Below are 22,447 nucleotides of genomic sequence, written 5' to 3'. Positions count from 1 at the left end.
TTCTTACTGCTGAAGCTAAATACGTGGTTGTTGCTTTTTGTTGGGCTCAAACAGTACAGATCAAGAAACATCTTGAAGACATTGGTGTATTTACAGCTTGAACCCGGTACAACATAATAGGACAAAGCATATTAATGTGCGACATCACTTTTTAAGGGATACGTTTTGGAAGACGGAGGACCAGGTAGCCGACATCTTCACCAAGGCGCTGAGCAGTGAACATTTTGAAATAAATCGTCTGGAGTTGGGGTTGATCAAGCTCAACAGAGTGACCTGGTCCCTCGATGATTGGCTATGTTAAGAAGAAAAGGTACAATGCTAAAAAGTGTTTTTCGGCAACATCTAACTCAAATCTATACTATTACAGGTATACACATATGGCAGTTTTAGGACAAAAACAAGTAAGAGTGACATTGCACTTCTAGGAGTCTTTGCTCAAAAGTTTCAAAAACCGTCGCGGAACCTGGTTCCTGTGACTCAGGTTAGTAGTCTCTTCAATACTTATATGCCTTTTTAAGTTTCTGAAGTGTCATGTTATTAATTTGTTTCTGCCTTTCTCCTACCTCTTCTCCTAACTTTTGAAGTCCAAAAATGTTAAACCTTTTCTGAACTGACCCATTACCCCAAAAAGGCACTTCTCTATCTTACACCCAAATAAAAATGATTCTTTTCTTCAAAACCAAAATCAACCTTGTCTCAAAAGAATCCTTCTTTCCAAATATGCCAGAAGTGAACCCAACTCTCTCACTTTCCAAAATCCTAACTCCATCAAAATCAAAACCCCAAGAAGTCTTTGGTAGATTTTGATCGAAGTTCAACTGAAAGGGAACAGGGTAGATCTAGTATTATAGAGCGTGAGGCAGAAGTTGTTGATGGATTTGTGGAAGTCTTGAAGGATGGAGAAATTGGTAAATGTAAGGACTGAATAAGGGCCTTATCCCTCAAGTGCTTCTCAAGAAGTCAATTTTAATGATGATCTTTTTCTCTTTGAGTTCTATGTATAAACGAACTTCTGATCCAATAAAAAGTATTGATGAAAAGTAGGATGATTGATGATGAAGTGGTGTGACCTGCTGATGTGATTGTGGAAGAGAGAATGAAATGAAATCTTTACCTGTGAGAAATAATTTTAAAAAAAAGGTTTGCTGAGAAATATGAAGCAGATGATAAGGGTAAATAGATTGAGAAGAAGAAGAGAGAGACATGGTTGCTCAGGTATAGAAAGGGTAATGTAAGTGAGAAACCTGGTTCCTTACAGAAGCAAAAGGTTGAGCCATTAGGTTTGGAGGGAGAAGACTTTAAAGTCTCAAAAAGTGCTTTAAGGCAGAGTGTTGACTCTGATATTTGCTGAAAAATGGAGGAACTTCTGGACATTGTTGAGTTCCAAAAATAGAATCACCTCTTTGTTCCTCCAAGCCCCAATGCTTCTGAAGAAGAAGTAAAAGCTTCTATGTTTTATGTGATACTATGATGCTATATGTGCATGGGACTGAGTTTGTTTTTGATAAGAAGAAGCTTGATGAGATTCCCGGTGATCTGATTGATGGTTCAGCCTACTCAGATAGGTTGAGCACCAGGTCCTCGAGGACCCTTGGTAGAATAGAATACTAAGTTGAAGGGTGAGAATGAAAGATTGAGGAAACAAGTGGAGGAACTAAGAGAGAGCAGATGATCATTGATCAAAGGATAGTACATGAACGAATGGACAAGCTCATCAAAGCCTTAGCCCCTTACTTTTCCTCCTGCCTAGTGATCCATGTCTTTCACTCCTTCTAAATTCCTTTGAATTCTTATCTTCCTTTGATCCCTATATTTGATGACATTGGTACTTCAATTGTTTAAATTGTCATATTACGTATTGTTGAAACTATTGTGCTGTTATTATCATTATTCCACTATGGGCAATCACTCTATTTTGTGCACTGACATTCACTTGTTGTTCTTGTTATTGTTCATGTTGTGTTGCCCAAGTGGCCTGAGTTAATGTTGCTGAACTTCTTTTTGGTTGTGCTTCTTCTATTATTCTTTTTTATGATGCCAAAAGGGGGAAATTATATAGGTATTAACATGGGTGTGAAAGTTAGCTCTGATTGGTGAAAGATAGTTGTGCATGAAAGATGACTCTACTTCGCAGGGGGAACGTTGTTGATAATATGTTGATTATAGGTATGTTCCGCAGGGAAACATGTGAGGAATCTGGTTCTCAAAAGGAATAATAATTTTGGGTTTGTCATCATCAAAAAGGGGGAAGTTGATCTAAGTTACGCTATGTCATGTTTTGATGATGACAAACGTTCTCAACGAACTAGGTACGGGCCAGATATGATCAGTGCATGTAAGAAATCTAATTCTCAAAGGGAATAATTCTGAGTTTGTCATTCATCAAAAAGGGGGAAATTGATAAGTTATGGAACTTTGACTTTTGATAATTTGCCAAACAGTCTTGATGAACCAATTCTGATCAGCTCCTTGGGTTCGGTTCTCATGGGGAATATGGCTGATTCGTAGGAGGAACAATATGGAGATGTGGTTCTCAGGGGGAATATCAATTCTAAGTTTTTCGTCATCCAAAAGAGTGAAATTGATAGGTTATAAGTACCTTGGGCACAAGTACTTTTACTTTATGTTTTGATGATCTTACAAACTTACCATCTAGAACCAGATAAGAAACCTGTTACACATTTACAAGACCTTGAGATCACAAAGTTCCAGGTTGGGATCCAGCGTGGGATATAACTCATCTCTTCAGAGTGGAAGGAACAGCTGAGAGAACAGGTCCCTACCAGTTCCCGAAGAGATTGTATGAAGTCAACTCTCCAGCATGAAAGTTGCTGCCTGCACAACCATCTGCATAGGAATACTGCAGTAGTCAACTTTCTATGGAAAGCTTTTTACCTACCTTACTTACATTATTGTAAGTGATGTTACATATATATAAATACAATCAAGGAAGGTAAAATAACTTACTTTATGAGAGAACCAAATAAAGAACGTGAAGTATGCCTGGTAGAATCATTCAAGTTAATCGACTCAAGATAATCTGGCCAGTGTGCCCTTAGATTCACAAGAACCAGATTAGGGACATGATCCCTTAGTGTTCCCCTGACAGAAGTATAAGTCAACTATACAGTTGGAAAGCAACTGCAGAAAATGATTGCCTGCAACTGTACATGCAACAGTGCAGCAGACAGTGCAACAATCACTTCCCATTGAGAAGAGGCATGTACTAACCAAGATTTGACATCACTAAGGTGATGTCTTTTGTAGTATAAACCTGGTGCAAGGCACAAGACATTCTTCTCAAGACTTGCAAAATCAAAAAAGAAAATATTCTCTCAAGTGCTTGCTACAACCTCTTTTAAGAACAAAGCTGTGCAACCTCAAGGACCGGATCCAAGATTGAAGATATCTCAAGTCCTTAGGTTTGTTGAGTCTTTGTTATTTGTTCTTCATTTGTAACTCCTATCTTGATTTCTTAGAAGCTGTGTTTTAGGAAACCCAAAATCACAAACCCTCTAAGTTTGTGTCTTGGCTAGAGTTAGTCGAGTTGTGAAGCCTTTGTAATAGAGTTATTACAAAGTGGCTTGTAATAGTGTTATTACAAGTTAGAGTGATTAAAGTATTTGTCACTAGAGAGTGACAAAGTGGCTTGTGATGAGAGTATCACAAGTTAGTCAAAGTCTTTGTAACTAGAGAGTCACAAAGTAGCTTGTGGTGAGAGTACCACAAGTTAGTTGAGTTGAATCCTTTGTAATAGAGTTATTACAAAGTGGCTTGTAATAGGTGTTTACAAGTTAGTGAAGTTGAAAGCCTACAAGTGTAGGTCGTGGTTTTTGTCCCTTTGAGTTGGGATTTTTCCACGTAAAAAACCTCTGTATTCTTTATTTACTGCTGAGCTACTGTGGGAACTTATTGAGAATTTGGTTCTCTATATAGTGGGAACTTATCCTGTGTCTCATTTACATACTGGTTCAGTAGTTAGCACTGTACCAAATTGATATAGGACCAGATCGCTATACAGTTTGGTTCATTAGTATTTTCAGTGGAAACTTATAGAGAACTCGGTTCTCTATATAGTCTAATGGACACTTAGTTTCTAACACAGAGCACCTGCGTGAGCTGCCACAGAGGAGCCACCAGAAGCTCCAACTGGAGTCCAGGCACCTGATACGCCTACTGCTACTACTATTCCAGCTCTTTATGAGACACTTGCACATTTTGTGAGCATGTACACCACTCTAGCTCAGGCAGGGCTGATTCCCTTTGTTGCAGCCACATCCCAGGTCGGGGGAGGAGTACAAACTCCCACCGCGCACACTCCTAAGCAGCGGGTCCAAGTTGATTGGATCCCAGAGGTTATACCGGCACCACTTGTGGCCCTAGTTCAGCCCGAGGATAGGGCAACAGCTTTAGAGGATGAGCAGCAAAGGCTTGGGAGGTTCAAGAAGTATAAGCCTCCTATATTCAGTGGTTTAGCATCAGATGATGCCTTGGGATTTCTGGAGGAGTGTTACCATATCCTCCGCACTATGGGTATATCAGGATCGAGCGGGGTTTCTTTCACTGTCTTCCAGTTTTGAGGAGCAGCCTACCAGTGGTGGTATACTTTTGAGTTGGATAATCCAGCTGAGGCAGCATCCCTTACTTGGACTTAGTTTTCAGATATGTTCCTGAGAGAGTTTGTCCCTTAGAGCCTTAGGGACGCATGGTGCGTAGAGTTTGAGCATTTGCGCTAGGGCACTATGATTGTTTCGGAGTATGCTGTCCGTTTCACTGACTTGGCTAGGCATGCACCAGCCTTGGTTGCTACAGTTTGTGAGAGAGTTTGCTGGTTTATTGAGGGGCTCATTCCCAGCATCAGGTCTAGCATGGCTCGGGAGTTGGAGATGGATATTTCTTATCAGCAGGTGGTAAGCATTGCTAGAAGATTAGAGGGTATGCATGCTCGGGATGGAGAGAAGAAGGAGGCTAAGAGGTCTCGAGAGGTAGGCCGTTATTCTGGTGCTCGTACTCCAGCTGCAGTTCGTCATGGTAGGGGTTATATGAGTCACCCCATTCATTCAGCTCTTCCGGCAGCCAGTGGTATTCCAACTCCTCCTAGACCTCAGGAGCCTTATTATGCACCTCCAATATCTAGTGCCCCCTGCATAGGGTGCTTTCAGTGGTCAGTCCAGCAGACCTGGCCCGAGCCAGACACAACCACCATATCCTCCCAAAGCTTGTTTTGAGTGTGGTGACACAAGCCATATGGTAAGGGATTGCCCCAGACTTAGGAGGGGTGCACCTTCACAGACTTCTCAACAGCAACGTGCTCCGCGGAGTTCCTAGTCTATGATTATAGCACCAGTTGCTACCCCACCTGCTCAGCCAACTAGATGTGGAGGTCGGGAGGTCGCCCTAGAGGGGGAGGCCAGGCTAGATATTATGCCTTTCCTTCCCATACTGAGGTTGTCGCCTCTAATTTTGTCATCACAGGTATTGTTCTGGTTTGTCATAGAGATGCATCGGTTCTATTCAATCCAAGATCCACTTATTCTTATGTGTCTTCTTATTTTGCCTCGCAATTGGGTGTATCTCAGGTTTCTTTGAGTTCACCTGTTTATGTTTCTACTCCTATTTAGGGATTCTCTTATTGTGGACCGCTTTTATCGGTCGTGTTTGGTTGCTCTTAGTGGTTTTAAGACTAGAGCCGGTTTATTATTGCTCAGCATAGTAGATTTTGATGTTATCTTGGGCATGGACTGGTTGTTTCCCCATTATGCTATTCTCGATTGCCACGCCAAAATCGTGACACTGGTTATGCCAGGTGTTTCGTGAGTGGAGTGGAGGGGTACTTTAGATCACACTCCCAGTGGAGTTATTTCTTTTCTTAAGGCTCACCGAATGGTTGAGAAAGGGTGTGACACGTATCTGGACTATGTGAGAGATGATAGTGTTGATACCCCTACAGTTGATTTAGTCCCAATAGTACGAGACTTCACTGATGTGTTTCCAGTTGATCTTTCGGGTATGCCACCCGACAAAGATATTGATTTTGGCATTGATCCATTGCCGGGAACTCAACCCATTTCTATTCCTCTGTACTGTATGGCTCCTCCTAAGTTGAAAGAGTTGAAGGAGCAGTTGCATGAATTACTTGATAAGGGTTTTATTCGGCCTAGTGTATCACCTTGGGATGCTCCTAGCTTGTTTGTGAAGAAAAAGGATGGTTCTACGTGAATGTGCATTGATTATCGCCAGTTGAACAAAGTTACAGTGAAGGACCAGTATCCTTTGCCTCGTATTGATGATATGTTTGACCAATTACAGGGTGCATGAGTGTTTTCTAAGATTGACTTCCATTCAAGTTACAATCAATTGAAGATTCGAGAGCTAGATATCCCGAAGACTGCCTTCCGGACTCAGTATGGTCATTACGAGTTCCTTGTTGGGTCATTTGTGCTGACTAATGCCCCAGCAACCTTCATGCATTTGATGCATAGTATGTTCCGGCCATATATTGACTCGTTCGTCATTGTCTTTATTGATGATATTCTGTTATACTCCCGGAGTCGGAAGGATCATGAGCAGCACCTGAGGACAGTGCTTCAGACTTTGAGAGAAAAGAAATTATAATCAAAGTTTTAGAAATGTGAGTTTTGGTTGGATTCCATGACATTCCTAGGTCACGTGGTGTCTAGTGAGAGGATAAAGGTGGATCCGAAGAAAGTGGAAGCAGTACAGAGTTGGCCCAGACCATCCTCAGATATAGATATCCTTAGTTTTCTTGGCTTGGCGGGTTATTACCATCGATTTGTTGAGGGATTTTCATCTATTGCAGCACCTATAACCAGACTGACCTAGAAGGGTGCTCCATTCCAGTGGACGGAAGAGTGTGAGGCGAGCTTCCAAAAGCTCAAGACAGCTTTAACTATAGCCCCAATTTTGATATTGCCTACAGGTTTGGGGGTCTTATACTGTCTATTGTGATGCCTCGAGAATTGGCCTTGGAGCAGTATTGATGCAGGATGGTAGGGTGATTGCCTATGTATCCAGATAGTTGAAGGTACATGAGAAGAATTATCTTGTCCATGATCTCGAGTTAGCTGCTATTGTTCACGCATTGAAGATCTAGTGTCATTATTTTTACGATGTTCTTTGTGAGATCTACACTGACCAACGGAGTTTGTAGCATCTGTTCAAGCAGAAGGATCTTAATTTGCGCTAGAGGAGGTGGTTAGAGCTGCTGAAGGACTATTATATCACTATATTGTATCACCCGAGCAAGGCCAATGTGGTGGTCAATGCTTTGAGTCACTGGGCGGAGAGTTTGGGGAGTTTGGCTTACTTACCAGCAGCGGAGAGGCCCATGGCGATGGATGTTCAGACCTTAGCCAGGCAGTTTGTGAGATTAGATCTTTCGGAGCCCAGTCGGGTTCTAGCTTGCGTGATTTCTCAGTCTTCCTTATTTGATCGTATTAGGGAACATCAATATGATGACCCTTATTTACTCATCCTCAAGGACAAGGTTCTGCACGGTGATGCCAGAGATGTGACTATTGGTGATGATAGGGTATTGAGGATGCAGGGTCGGATACGTGTACCCAATGTTGATGGGATTCGGAAGTTCATTCTAGAGAAGGTCCATAGTTCGCGGTATTCCATCCATCCGGGTGTCGTGAAAATGTACCAGGATTTGAGACAACATTATTGGTGGAGGCAGATGAAGAAGGATATAGTTGGGTTTGTAGCTTGGTGCCTCAATTGTCAGCAAGTAAAGTATGAGCACCAGACACCGGGTGGGTTACTTCAGCAGATAGAGATTCTTGAGTGGAAGTGGGAGTGGATAACCATGGACTTCGTAGTTGTACTCCCACGGACTTTGAAGAAGATGTCATTTGGGTAATTGTGGATCGGCTGACCAAGTCCGTGCACTTCATTCCTGTGTGTACTAACTATTATTCAGAGCGGTTGGCAGAGATTTATATCTGCGAGATTGTTCGTCTGCGTGGTATTCCAATTTCCATCATTTTAGACAGAGGTACTCAGTTCACATCACAGTTCTGGAGGGCCGTACAACATGAGTTGAGTACTCGGGTGGAGTTGAGCATAGCATTTCACCCCCAGATGGATGGACAGTTCGAGCGCACTATTCAAATTCTTGAGGATATGCTCTGTGCGTGTGTGATGGAGTTTGGAGTTTCTTGAGATCAGTTCTTGCCACTGGCAGAGTTTTCCTTGAACAACAGGTATCAGTCCAGCATTCAGATGGCACCGTATGAGGCCTTGTATGGTAGGCAGTGTAGATCCCCGATGGGTTGGTTTGAGCCAGGTGAGGCTAGATTATTGGGCACAGACTTGGTTCAGGATGCCTTGGAGAAGGTCAAGGTAATCCAGGATAGACTCCATACAGCCCAGTCCAGACAGAAGAGTTATGTAGACCGGAAGGTTCGTGATGTTTCCTATATGGTTGGAGAGCGGGTCTTGCTTTGGGTTTCGCCTATGAAGGGTGTTATGAGATTTGAGAAGAAGGGGAAATTGAGTCCGAGGTTTATTGGTCCTTTTGAGATATCGCGACGTGTTGGGGAGGTTGCTTATGAGGTTGCCTTACCTCCCAGCTTGTCAAGAGTCCATCCGATATTTCATGTTTCGATGCTACGGAAGTATCACGGTGACCCGTCGTACGTGTTGGATTCCAGTTCAGTCCAGTTGGACAAGGATCTATCCTATGTTGAGGAGCCAGTGGCAATATTAGACAGGCAGGTTCGGAAGCTGAGGTCAAAGAACATTGCATCAGTAAAAGTTCAGTGGCGGGGTCAGCCAGTCGAGGAGGCGACCTGGGAGATCGAGCAGGATATGCGCAGCTGTTACCCTCATCTTTTCACTACTTTAGGTATGTCTCTATGATCGTTCGCAAACGAACGAATGTTTTAAAAGGGGGAGGATGTAACGACCCAGCCGTTCGTTTTAAGAATTAACGCTCTGATCCCCTATTAACTACTTTCCCCGTATTTATTTCTGCTATTGTGAATTTTCCGGGAGGATTCATTTGGAGTTTCGGAGTGTTTTGGGACACTTAGTCCCTAAATGAGAGTTTAAGCTTTAGAATTTGGACCATAGTCAGAGCAGTGTGAAGACGACCTCAGAATATAATTCTGTTGGTTTCGTTAGCTCCGTTGTGTGATTTTGAGCTTAGGGGCGTGTTCGAATTGTGTTTTGGAGGTTAGTAGCTTATTTAGGCTTGAAATGCCGAAAGTTGAATTTTTGAAGTTCCCGGTTCTATAGTGAGATTTTGATATAGGGTTCGAAATGGAATTCCGGAAAGTTGAGTAGGTTCGGGGTGTCATTTGGGATGTGTGTGCAAAATTTCAGGTCATTCAGACGAGGTTTGATAGACTTTTTGATTGAAAGCGAAATTTGGAAGTTTTGGAATCCTTAAGCTTGAATCTGAGGGTAATTTGGTGTTTCGGCATTGTTTCGAGTGTTCCGATGATTGGTACAAGTTTGAATAGTGCTATGTGACTTTTTGGCATGTTTGGTTGAGGTCTCGAGGGCCTCGGGTGAGTTTCGGGTGCTTAACGGAAGTGGAATTGGACTTAGAAAAATCTGAAGCTTTGTTGAACCTGTCATAATCGCACCTACGTGTATGGGACCGCAGGTGCGTCACCGCAGAAGCGGTTAGGGGAACTGCATATGCGGTCTGAGGCAATGTTGAAATTGGTCGCAGATGCGGCCCAGGTACCACAGAAGCGGCACCACATTTGCGGGTAAGAGGTCGCAGGTGCGGAAGTTGGGCTTTAATGAAAAGTCGCATGTGCGGTCTATTTGCCGTAGAAGCGGGACCGCAGGTGCGGTCCCATGGTCGTAGAAGCGGATTCACTGGTCAGAAAAAAGGGAAGAACGAGGGTTTGAACTCAAAACTTGGAAAAATGATTTGCAGCTCGGTTGAGGGCGATTTCTCGAGGGTTTTTGAAGGAGAAACATTGGGTAACGTTTTCTATCTTGATTTTGATCCTAGAACCATAATCTATTGTTGTTTTCCTCTTCTAATTAAGGAAATTGGGGGGTAAAAGTTTGGAAAATGGGAGAAGGTTTCCCCAATTGAAAATTCGAGTTTTGAATGAGATTTTGACGTCAGATTTTGATGATTTTTGTTCGAGTGTGTTTGTGAGTGATTGGGAATTCTGAATTTGTAAATTTTATCCAATTCCGAGACGTGGGCCCGGGGGATGTTTTGGGCGATTTTTTTATTTCCCGTGTTAGCTTTGAATTAATTAGATAAATTAGTTACTTGAAGTTATATTTACATTATGCAATTATTTTGAATAGATTTGGGCATTTGGGGTCGGGTACTTGTGGCCAGAGCGTGATTTGGAATTAATTGAGCTGGTTCGAGGTAAGTGGCTTGCCTAACCTTGTGTGGGAGAACTCCCGTTAGGATTTGATATTGTTGTTACATGAGTACCGTGTACGTGAGGTGACGAGTACGTACACGTGCTAATTGTTGAAAATCCCATTTTCATTAAACTAATACCTATGTTTTCTTGTAATTTAGCAAATCTTGTAATTGAAGCCTCTTGTTTAGATTAGGAAAAGCATGCTTACATGACTTAATTTCCTACTTGTACTCTGTGCAACATGTTAGAGTAGAAATTCTTGTTTAATTCTTGAGTAGAACTATATATTCTTCTAAGATGATTGCTTGTTTACTTTGGGACAACGGGACGATATCCCGGGAGATCCCCCTGCTTGTTTACTTTGGGACTACGGATTGGTATTCCGGTAGATCCCCATGCATATTTATGATTGAGACTACGGGACAGCACCCTGTAGATTCCCCGTACTGGATATTTACTTTGGGACTACGGATAGGTATTTCGAGAGTTTCCCTTGCACATTTATGATTCGAACTAAGGGACGACATCCCGGGAGATCCTCTGGACATTTACGTTTAGGACTACGGGACGATATCCCGGAAAATTCCTTGTTGCTATTTTTGTGTACTGAGTTAAATTCCTTCTGGGATTTTATTTGCTATAGACCGGTGGCATTATACATATATTGTTGTATTCTATACTGCTTTACCTTGTTTTTCATCTATAATCAGTAGGGCCATGACCTTCCTCGTCACTACTCGACCGAGGTTAGGCTTGGCACTTACTGAGTACCGCTATGGTGTACTCATGCCCTTTCCTGCACATATTTTTCGGGTGCAAATACAAGTTCTTCGGCTCAGCCATACTTCCAGTGAGTCGAGGCGATCTTCAGAGACTTCGAGGTATATCTGCCACGTTTGTAGACCGAGAAGTCCCTCTCTATTCTCACTTCTAGCTTTAGCTCTCATGTATTTACTTTTGTTTAGATATTCTGGAGTTAGAACACTTTGTAGTTATTCCACAGCTTGTGATTTCATGAGATTCCGGATTTTGGGAGTTGATTCAGTTTGAGAGTTCATATTTGTATATGCCGAGCGACATCTTAAACGTTTTAATTGTGTTTATTCCGCAGTTTTTGGCTAGTTTTTATCTTTCGTTTCTTTTTTCCGCAAATCGTTAGGCTTACCTAGTCATAGATACTAGGTGCCATCACGACAGTTTACGGAGGGCGAACTTGGGTCGTGACAAATTCTTTCCTTAAGCCTTCCTAAATTAACGCCAGAATGAATATCACATGAGATTTATTTTCAATTACATGGAATAAGTATAAACATGATATTATAATAGTATATAATTATATATGAGATTCATTCTGTTGGTATAAAATTTTAATTTTAATTGTATATCAGCATAATTTTTTACATAGTATAATGATGGTATTAAATAGTTTATAGATTATAATGGTATTTTTAGTATATTAATATACATAGTATAGTAAATCCTTCAGCCATTGTATAGATTGTGTATTAATGTAAAAATAATAGATAATTAAATATATGCATGGAATAAGTATATACATGATATTATAATAGTATATAATTATATTTGGTATAATATATGTATAAATAATATACATGACATATTTTATTTATATCATTTATGTAAATACTCAAAGTACTTGAAATATTCAGAGAATATTTGAATGCTAATTTAAGGGACAAATATTTAAGAGAGAGAGAGAGAGAGAGAGAGAGAGAGAGAGAGAGAGAGAGAGAGAGAGAGAGAGAGAGAGAGAGAGAGAGAGAGAGTTAAATGTTAAATTAATCAACTTAAATTTAGGCAAATGATGATAAAATTGATCCCATAATTTCTGTTACTCATTAATTGTGCATATAATCTTGGTATATGCCAGTATTGTAAATGAATCTGCTATATATGGAATAAACCAAACTGTAGAAGGAAAGATGAAGAAGATGAATATTATGTAGTCATATTCCCTTTCCTTTATTCATGTCGTCTTGGCGCAATACAATTTATAGTCATGTCTCCAAATAGATTGATTTCACAGTATTTCCATTCTTCATGATTGTTCCCAAATGGAGCACAAGCACTTGAAAGAATCTCTTTGCTTCAATGCAATTAAAGAAAGGAAAGCAGGAAATAAAAATTTAAAAAAAAATGTAATTTGCGCCCAGGATCGAACTGGGGACCTTCAGTGTGTAAGACTGGCGTGATAACCACTACACCACAGCAACTTGATGTTGGTGCAGTCAAAAGCTATTAAATATATTCTTATACCCGCATTAGAGAGAACTGAGACTCTAATTAGATGATTATGAAACACTAGAACTGTCAAATTTGGACATTATTTTTGACAAAAGGAAAATGGAAGAATTGCGTTATGATTCAACTAATACTTTATCCAAAGGTATTTTTGGTCTTCAATTCTTGCCTGGAGTTTATGGTGAAAGTTTGCTGCTTTCAACCAATACACAAAGTGACTTACTCTTCTTCAGCTATTTACCCAGTTTTTGCAATTGCCCTCAGTTGCTATGTATTGGCATTACGGAGGAAACAAAAACATCTACTAGGAGGTATTAAACAAATATAAAGAAAAACGAGGAAGTATTCAAAAAAAAAAAAAAATACAGTAGGAGGTATTCTATGAGGATTCAAGTGGTAAACTATTTCGTTTACAACAGAAAGACCCAACAAGTAGTTGTGTTTGAGCAAAAACTTGATCGGCTTGTCAAATATCTTCAATTGAAGTAATGGCCAAACAGCAGATACTATAACTTTTTGGCCTATATCTTCTTTGGTCGTAGTATATGCATGCTCATCTCCAAGCGCAAGAAAATAAGCATATTCACTGGTTTGTAATTTGCAAACACATAATATATGCATGCTTGCTCCATCATAGTTGAAATGCCCTCTACGTGTATACTAATCTATCTTTCACATAAAGCCAGAGAAGCCTATCATTTTCCCTCCTTCCAATGATAAAAGTTTCAACTATCTTGATAGATAGAAGGACAAGACATGGATAGACACAAAAGAGATAGGCGAGCTGATGAATAATAATATGTAATCCATTAGAGGAATGGCATGCAGAAACACTAATTTTTCCTCTCCAATTGCTATACTAATAATGTGCAAATGCCGCAGGATAACTCATTGGTAACAGAAACAAAAATGATGTGCAAGTATTGTCACTTCAGGCAAGTCTGTGACTAACAAAGTGTGTAAAGAAAGCACTTAAAATGAAGGAACAAGTCTATCATTCCAACAAATTCATGCGAAAATGAACATGGTATCTCACAGAAATGTTGAATAGGTCGAATGCAATACGAGCTTAAAGCCTATACATGAAGTAGAGGTTGCTAGAATCACAACTTATGGAATACACATCTTGGGGAAGGGAGGACCACAAGATTCTTTGCCCCTCCCTTTAGGGTATTAAGCACAGAGCAACAAAATTTGAAGTACAGTGCTTGAGAACTGAAGTCAGGTACGTTTGTATGAAATTCAAATAATGAACTTACTGCTAAGACCAGAAACATAAGAAAATGAACTAGAGCAGCTGATCTTTAAGCTTATCTATATTCAAATTCATAACTAGTTCCATTCTGCATCAATTGTGCAATGCAAAAGATCATTCTTGTCAGATCCCAATGACAGTCCAGCAGAATCTATTCATTGTAAAACAACAAATACAGTACATCCCAAATATGAGTTTCACGGTTTTCAGAAGAAATCACCTAGTTAAAATGCATATATACAATAACTACGCCAAAGTCCCAAACAAGTTGGGGTCAGCTATATGAATATACATTTACCATGTTTCCCCCTTTAGACATTTGAACAGAATCTAGTGCAAGCTTAAAAGAGGATCAAGAGTTTTATTAAGTTTATTGGCCAAACTACAGAAGAAAAATTTGGAGACTCGCTTCATTTACTAGCTTGTAATTTGCAAACACTTTGCTTTGCTCCAACATCTAACACACAGAAGGCCCTATGCATATGAAGTTTACAATCTACCTTTAAATAAACCCAGGAAAGCTAATTATGGAAAAGAACTTCCTTCCTTTAGAGAACTGCGGCATTTTCACTAAGCGACACAAGTTTCAACTATTTGTTAAAGTCTGCCTAATTTACCATCCACATTGTCCACATATCAAATAATATATTGAAGCTAATTTTAATTGATATGAGAGACTGAGATAACAATTTTGTCTAAAAGGGAAAAGTACCTTTATTGAGTACTCGACGTGTATATCCATAGCATACGACACACTTGCCCATAGGATACTACAATCCAATAATCTTGGTGACCTTCATATATACAGAAAGTAAAAACAACGACGACAACAACAAACTCAGAGTAATCCCAAAAGTGGGTCTGGAGAAGTTAATGTGTACGCAGACTTTAACTCTACCTTGGGAAGGTAAAGAGGTTATTTCCGATGGACCCTCAGCTCATATATACAAATAGTATAGACACAAATAGCGGACGAGCTATCTAGGCCAAATTTACACAAGTACCTTTTTTATTTTTGATAAATAAATATATACAATAACTTATCAATTTGGCATTAAGGAGGAGTACAAAACCTTTCAGGTAACAAATGAAGATTGCAGAAGTTTATTATACACACATTGGGAGCACAAATGCTATAACAAAAAAAATTACCTTCTGAAACACAACGCTGTTAACCCATTCATCAATCATAATTCTAAAATAAACTCATCTACTATATAAACCAGATGACAAAACTGAGCACAAATATGAACATTCAACTAAAGGATTTGACTTCAGTAAGTTGACAAGTACATGAATTGGCAGTGGCATAAACAAGGATATATATATACACACATACATACATACCAGCCTAATGAGATTGGCCGACAAAGACAATGCACACCAAGTTACTAACTGCTACAAGTCTCAAAGCTAAAAGACAAGACATGGATAGACAAAAAAGACACTGGTAAAGCAGATGAATAATACACAATTCATTAGAGAAAAGGCAGTAAACCATGCAGAATCAGTAAAGTTCTCTCCAGAATATATATATAAAAAAAAGAACATCAAGAAGTTACAAAGCACGCTAGGAATTCATCAAATTCAAAATCATACAGAACTTCTTCATCATTAGACATTTACTACTAACTATAAATACTACCAAGGTCTAATTACAGAAACAATAGCAACAATATACTTATAAGTCTAATCTACACAAACTCTTCAGTAATAAGGGAAAACCATGCGGACCAAAAAGCAATTAGAGAAAACCAGTCAAACCATCAGGATACACTGCAGTCATTTGGAAACCAGAAGGATCTCGGGCTTCTTAGCTTTACTAGGCGTGTTAGCATTTGATACAACAGTTGCTGTAGCAGCTACTTTAGCTGCCTCACGACCTCTTTTATCAAGCTGAATCAGACTCCGAGTTGCCAAAATAGCCTGTGGAGCCAAATCATGTGAAGCCCTTGCATACAGCCGTCTCACAGCCACAGAAGCAGCATCCTTCACATCCTCAGCATTCAAAGGACCCAACAAACAATGCCCCAAGATCCTAACCACAGGCTGCAACAGCTCCCATGGGAGCGGAATTCTCACACCCTTTGGCCTTACTTCGTCATACCCATCTTCAATTCCCAAATTCTCCATTGTTTCACAGACACCCACCAAACTCCCATTACTAATTTCAACAGAATTCTCTGAATTCCCATCAGTTTCATCAAAATCCGATACGCAGGCACAATTTTGACCGGCCCAATCAGCAGCAAACTTACAAAGATCCAATTTTGACCAAGTGGGCATATGGGAAATCTGTTTATAGTAAGAATCTAAAGCGACCCCAACAATGCAAGCGCGTTTAGTTGACTTCACAGCAATTTGGTGCTCAAGAGGCTGCGATAAAACTCCTACCAAAGGACGTTGATTCTGGGGCCCACTCGATCTGGGGTTTGATTTTGCTGACGTGGGGTTTCTTGGAGTATGATACAAAGAAGGCTGAGATAGATCGGGGATTGAAATGAGTATGGGCTTTCCATTTCGGGCTTTGGTTTCAGCAGAATAAAGGGCAAGAAGAACAGCTTCAAAACCAGAAAGAGAAGTAGTACAAGTAGAGGAATGGATTCGTGAGAGATAGATTGAGGCTAAAAGGGGAATAAAGGAGAGGACTACGAGGCGGAGATCAGTATCAGAAGAAAGGAAAGTGTCGTAAAGCCAGTGACAAAGAGGGTCGTCACCGGAGCCGGAGGAAGGGGAAGATAGGGAGGAAGAAATGGAGAAGTAAGCCGCCGGAGATAGGAGGAGGGATCGTGCAGGGCGGTCGGAGTCGGCGAGGGAGGAGAGAGAATCGGCGGCGGAGGAGTCGGAAGGGAGGAGGAGGGAGGAGAGGAGGTGAATGCGAGAACGAGCTTTGGAGATGGATTCCCACCAAGAATGCATGGGGTTCGGATCATTGTTGTTGTTGTTGTTGATCGGAGTGCCGCCGTTTTGGTGGTGGTGGTGGTGGTTGGAAGTGGAGGGGGTTTGAACGGTCGAGGAAGTGGAGGAAGAAGGGGAGTCGCCGGAGATTTGGGAATTTAAGGTGATATCCATAGGGATTAGGAAGGTGGGTAGATCGGAGTTTTGGTGGAGTCTCCGATGAGGACGGACAAAGGAAGTCGTACAAAGTGGACTGCCTTCCTCACTTCTTTTGGTTCCTTTTTTCCTACTATATTATTACTCCTATTATTTTAGCCAAATTTCAGTATTGAACTTGCTACCAAAAAGAAGGTTGAGCTCATTAAATGTTGGAATTGTCTTCACACAACTTAATTTTTAGCCAAAATTATTCCTTTATATTTAGGAGTAAACTTAACTTTATCCTCAAAATATAACCCTTAACACTATTTGTCCTATAAATTTATAAAACTTGAATATTTTTTATCTCACTAACAGAAAATACTCATTCCCGTTAAAAACCTAACAGAGACATAACACGTGATTTGCCATGGTACTTAAGGGTCTCCAATTCACTCATTTTATCTCTATTACAGTAGGTAAAAAACCCTAGCATTCTCGATTACATTTTAATTCTTTACTACTTGTGATCCCAGTAATAATTATTAGGAGCAATGATAAAATAAACCCTAATTATGGTGAGTGTTCTTGCTACTTGTATTTGGTAAATAGTCCTTCTTAATTTATTTTCGAAATCTCCACCATTTATACAATACTTTACTATTTTTTGAAGTTCTATAATATTGTTGTCCTTATCTCGAATTTTATATACAAAAGGTGAACAATATATAATAAATATTATGTGTACTCATGTGAACTCCATTCTTTATTCCAACATTCAATGGTCCCAATATGCACAACTATTAAATTATTTTTTCTGCTTTTGCATATGTAATGGTCTGTCCGATCGTTTTAAGCATTTGCATTCCGTTCAGCTATTTAAAGTCTTGAGCAGCATCATATGATGTATTATGACTTGTGTGTGTCGTCGGTTTTGGTTTTCAGGTGTTTCGAAATTAATTTAGAAGAATGAATTTCATGTTTGAAGTTTTAAAGTTGGAAGAGTTGATCAAGTTTGACTTTTAGTATTTGACCTTTGTTCGGAGTTTCGACAGTTCCATTAGGTCCAGATGGTAATTTTGGACTCGGGTGTATGCCCGAATTTGCATTTGGATGTTTCTAGAAGGTTTCAGCGCTAATTGGTGAAAATTGGAAATTTGAAGGTTTGGAAAGTTCAAAAGTTTGACCGAAAGTTGACTTTAAAGATGTAGGATTCAAATTGTGGTTCCGGGAATTGGAATAGCTTCGTTATGTCATTTGGGACTTGTGTGAAAAATTTGAATTCATTCCGAGTTAATTTGATATGTTTCGGCGCGAGTTTTGGAAGTTGAAAATTCAAAGTTCATTTGAATTTGAATTGACGTGTGATTCATCGTTTCGATGTTGTTATGTGTGATTTGAGGCCTCGAGTAGGTCCGTATTATGATATAGGATTTGTTGGTATATTCGGACGGGGTCCCGAGTGGCTTGGGTAAGTTTCGGATGTGGTTCGGATCATTTTTTCACATGTTGCTTTGCTGAAAGAGTGTTGGTTCTGGTGTTGTGCATCTACGGTTGGTTTTGCGCAGATGCGGTGGTCACAGAAGCGTTAACCTGGTTGAACCTACGATGAAGGCTGAGTTGGGATACCTCCACAGAAGCAGGATTTTTAGTGCACCTGCATCATCGCGGATGCGGGAATGTGTTGCAGAAGTAGGAGCTGTTATCGCACATGTGCATGCGCAGAAGCGGGTCTTTTTCCGCAGGTGCGATGGGCGAGTTTTAGTGTTTTTTCACAGAAGCGAAATTGTGATCGCAAAAGTGAAAATGGCTGGGCAGTAGCTTTAAATCGAGGCTTTGGTCATTTTACTCATATTTGGAGCTATAAACCTCGGATTGAGACGATTTTTGAAGCAATTTTCACCATATGGATTGGGAAAAGTGTTTTCTACTCGGTTTTGATTATATTTCATGAATCTATCCTCTTTTTGGCATTTGGTTGATGATTTCAAAAGAAAAAATTGGGGGGTTTTGTCTAAAGTTTCATTGAGTGAATTTTTGTGTTTTGAACATCAATTCAGAGTCGGATTTGAGTGAAACTAGTATGGTTGGATTCTTAATTGAATGGGTTGTTGGATTGTGTAAGTCTTATCGGGTTCCGAGGTGTGATCCCGGGTTTTAAGTTTTGGTTGACTTTGGGCTTTTGATTTAAGATTCCACCTTTATCATTTGGAATTATTTCTTTAGGCATTGTTTGATGTATTTGAGTTGCTTTTGGCTAGTTTTGAGCCGTTCGGAGGTCAGTACGCGTAGGGTGGTGTTTCTAAAGTATTGTTTGGCTTACTCGGTATTAGATTCGGCTTGTTCGAGGTAAGTAACACTTCTAAACTTGGTGCCGAGGGTATGAACCCTGAATATACGTGTTATGTATTTGGTGTTGAGGTGACACACATGCTAGGTGACGGGCGTGTGGGCGTACACCGTGTGAATTATGACTCGATTGATTCTGTGATACTCTATAGTTACCTAATCTTATTTTTATCTATGAAATCTCTATGTGCTAGAGTAACTGAGCTATGATCCATATTAAATGTCATGTTTAGGTTACATGCTTATTCTGTTGGGACCTATTGAGGTCATATCTGTAGTTGAGTTATTTGCTTAAATTGCAAGTACATACTCAGTCATACTCATTCATTTGCATCGCATATCTTAGTCTCCGTTGCTATTTATTTATACATCATATCATCATTTTTGGGCTGATTTTCATGACATTGTGAGTCCGAGAGACTGGAGAAACCGATGACTGAGTTGGGGCCTGGGGGACGGATTGTTAGTGATATTGATGGGATCTACCCCTCTGGAGTCTGCAAACCCATAATGAGCGCAATTTCTATTAATTCACGATGGGATCGGGCTGCACACTGCAATAAGATTTATTATTTTTGGTTGGATCTGCCTTGTACAGTGCTGAGTGACTGAGTGTGTTGAGTGATTGAGCGTGATGTGTGGGAGTGTGAGACAGTCAGGTTGAGTACTTTGAGAGTGTGAGTATATGAGTTCATCAGTGTGATGCATTGCATCTGACATGCATACTTGATATACAGGCATAGAGGTGCATTTTCTCAAGTTACACTATTTTTTGACATTTATGACTTTACATGTACATTGACATGTAGGCATAGAGATGTACTTTCCTCATGCTATCTAAAATTGAATCATCTTATCCGTTGTTGAAATTTTGGGAAAAATCAAGGATTTTCTGACTTACTCATATTTTACTGATTTCGGTGAAGGATTTGGTATCAGAGCTCTAGGTTCATAGGTTCTACAAGTCATGAGAAATCTAGTAGAGTCTTACGGATCGGTATGATGACATCCATACCTATCATCGAGAGGCTACAGGGCATTTAGGATAAACTTCCCATCTTTTTTTCCTTATCGTGCGACATTGATTCAGCTTGAAGCGTAACTCTTTAAATTCCTTCCACTCACTCGTATGCGTATATAAGCGCTTGGTATTAGTTGTACATCAACATCTTGTGATTCTATGGATGAGGTACGATATGTGTTTTATGTGTCTTGGTGATGGGCCAGTCTGGAGGACTTGAGGCCAGGTTTAGACTGTAGCTTAGGCTCCGCAGTTTTGGTTGTGTGAGTATATGCTTTTGGACTTATATGCCCGATAGTGTCCCTATGAGTGGGATTTGTGGTTAGAGAAGTGATAGAATGGCTATATGATGAGTATGATGTGACTGCGAGATGTGTTCAGATGGTTCGAATATGACAAGAAGAGTTTGCTGGAGATGTAAAAAGGACTATTGGGTGTTTAATTTCTTTCTTGATTTGATGTATAGTCTGGAGTTATGAGTGGGTTGAAGGGTCTTTCATGTTGCCTAGTTGTGGAACAAATTAGATACTCATGTCTTGTTGATGAGTTCAGACTTAGAAAGATTAAGTGATTGCGTGGTAGTTGTGGTTGTGAAAGGGCATAGAGAGATGCCAACTTGAGGCTAAGCAAGTGGGTTATGACCTGCAGGGTAACCTAAGGATATGTGATCCTGATGATGTTGTGCGGAGGCTTTCTTTTTTACCAGTAGGCTATATTTGAGAAATTTGAGTTTGGATCGGTTATAATAGTTGACCTGACCATCATGAGGATGTATGCGAGCTTAGCAGATGATTTGAGGTAGTATATGGTTTGTGTTACATCAGCTTATGAAGGATTGAGTTGAATCTCACTACGATATTATGGCAGTAATAGAGTATGGGCATTATGAGTAATCGAATGTTTTGATCTATGGATTTGAGCCAAGTGGGGGAGTCTGCTATCAATGATTTGGTTGCATGGTAACGTATTGTATTGGTTTTAGTCTGAGGCATGCTTATGGATCGGTTATGACTTGTAGAGGCTGGTTTTAAGGAGGACTTAAGCAAGGAAATTTTTGGATGCATGGTATATTACACCTTATGGGTACATGGGAATCATGGAATGATTGAGTTGTTATTCGTGGAAGATGTAGTACAGACGGAGTAGGAATTTGCTTGGTTGCGTTAAGACGAGGTTACTTCTTTGGGCATTGTTATGCTAATGAGGCATAGGTCGTTCGGCCCGTTTGGGTGGTGTAATTGAGATTTGAGCAGAGTGGATGACTCTTGAGAAGGTTCTAATGAATTCAGTTCTGATGTCCTGGTTATGTGCAAATGGGGTTTGAAGAGTTCTCGATGGTTTCTAACACGGTTTGAGATGGATATTTCCTACCGTTGTGAAGATCATATTGGGTATTGATCGAGGCCAACCCTGCACTACTATTGCGTAGCGAGAGAGGTCGAAGCAGCTTTTACCCGATGAGGTCGGGATCGATTTCCACAAGGAGCTAGATATTGGAGTTGAGTGTCTATCTAAAGTGGAGTTGTGTATTTGTTCCAAATTACACTTCTAAACATTTTGGGTTTTTTATTTTACTTCTAATTGTATAATACTACGATGCTAAATTATGCTAAATAAAGCTAAGATTAGACTATTGAGAATTGATCAAATAGATAAAAGGCACTAGAGTAGTGACTTTCTCCTAGGTGGTTAATTAACGGATTCTTGAGTCTAAGGCTAGATTGTTATATTTGGGGAGTATGATATAACCATTGTACGATTCTACTCACTCTACACCTCTCGGTTGTTCAAGTGATTTTGCCCTAATTGACTTTCTCAAGTCTAATTGGGTATGCAAATTTGTGCAAGCAATTGAGGTTCAAGTCGGGTATTACCATCTTTAGATTTAACCCTTTAATTGGCGCTATCAATCTCTTGAGTACGCCCCAATTCCTTGTTGGACCAATTTCAGAGACTTAGGCTCTCTTTCTTAAGAAGAGCCAAAGTCAACTAAACAATAACTAGTGTTTCCAACCACTAATTCAACAATTAAACATGAAATTAGTCCAAATATCAAACACTCATAGTCAATCAAGACCTAAAACACAAGACCCATCAATTACCCACAATAGGGTTGAGCCACAACCCTAACTTATGGGTCTAGCTACT

At 40.1% G+C, this 22,447-nt stretch overlaps 1 protein-coding gene across 1 annotated transcript; it reads right to left on the bottom strand.

Annotated features, from left to right (window-relative positions):
- Positions 1–15,400: 15,400 nt before the first annotated feature.
- Positions 15,401–17,123, bottom strand: LOC107768333 (uncharacterized). The gene has a single exon (XM_016587453.2). The coding sequence runs from the start codon at positions 16,963–16,965 to the stop codon at positions 15,676–15,678; it is 1,290 nt and encodes a 429-aa protein (XP_016442939.2). The 5' UTR covers positions 16,966–17,123; the 3' UTR covers positions 15,401–15,675.
- Between the last annotated feature and the right edge of the window lie 5,324 nt (positions 17,124–22,447).

This window comes from Nicotiana tabacum, chromosome 10 (assembly GCF_000715075.1).
Source record: "Nicotiana tabacum cultivar K326 chromosome 10, ASM71507v2, whole genome shotgun sequence".
NCBI classification, from domain to species: domain Eukaryota; kingdom Viridiplantae; phylum Streptophyta; class Magnoliopsida; order Solanales; family Solanaceae; genus Nicotiana; species Nicotiana tabacum.
Note: the sequence above shows the minus strand (reverse complement) of the source record. Positions and strands in the feature narration are given on the sequence as shown.

Bases quoted from the DNA above. Each gene is read 5' to 3' on its own strand.
- LOC107768333 (XM_016587453.2), bottom strand. From the start codon at position 16,965: ATGGATATCACCTTAAATTCCCAAATCTCCGGCGACTCCCCTTCTTCC.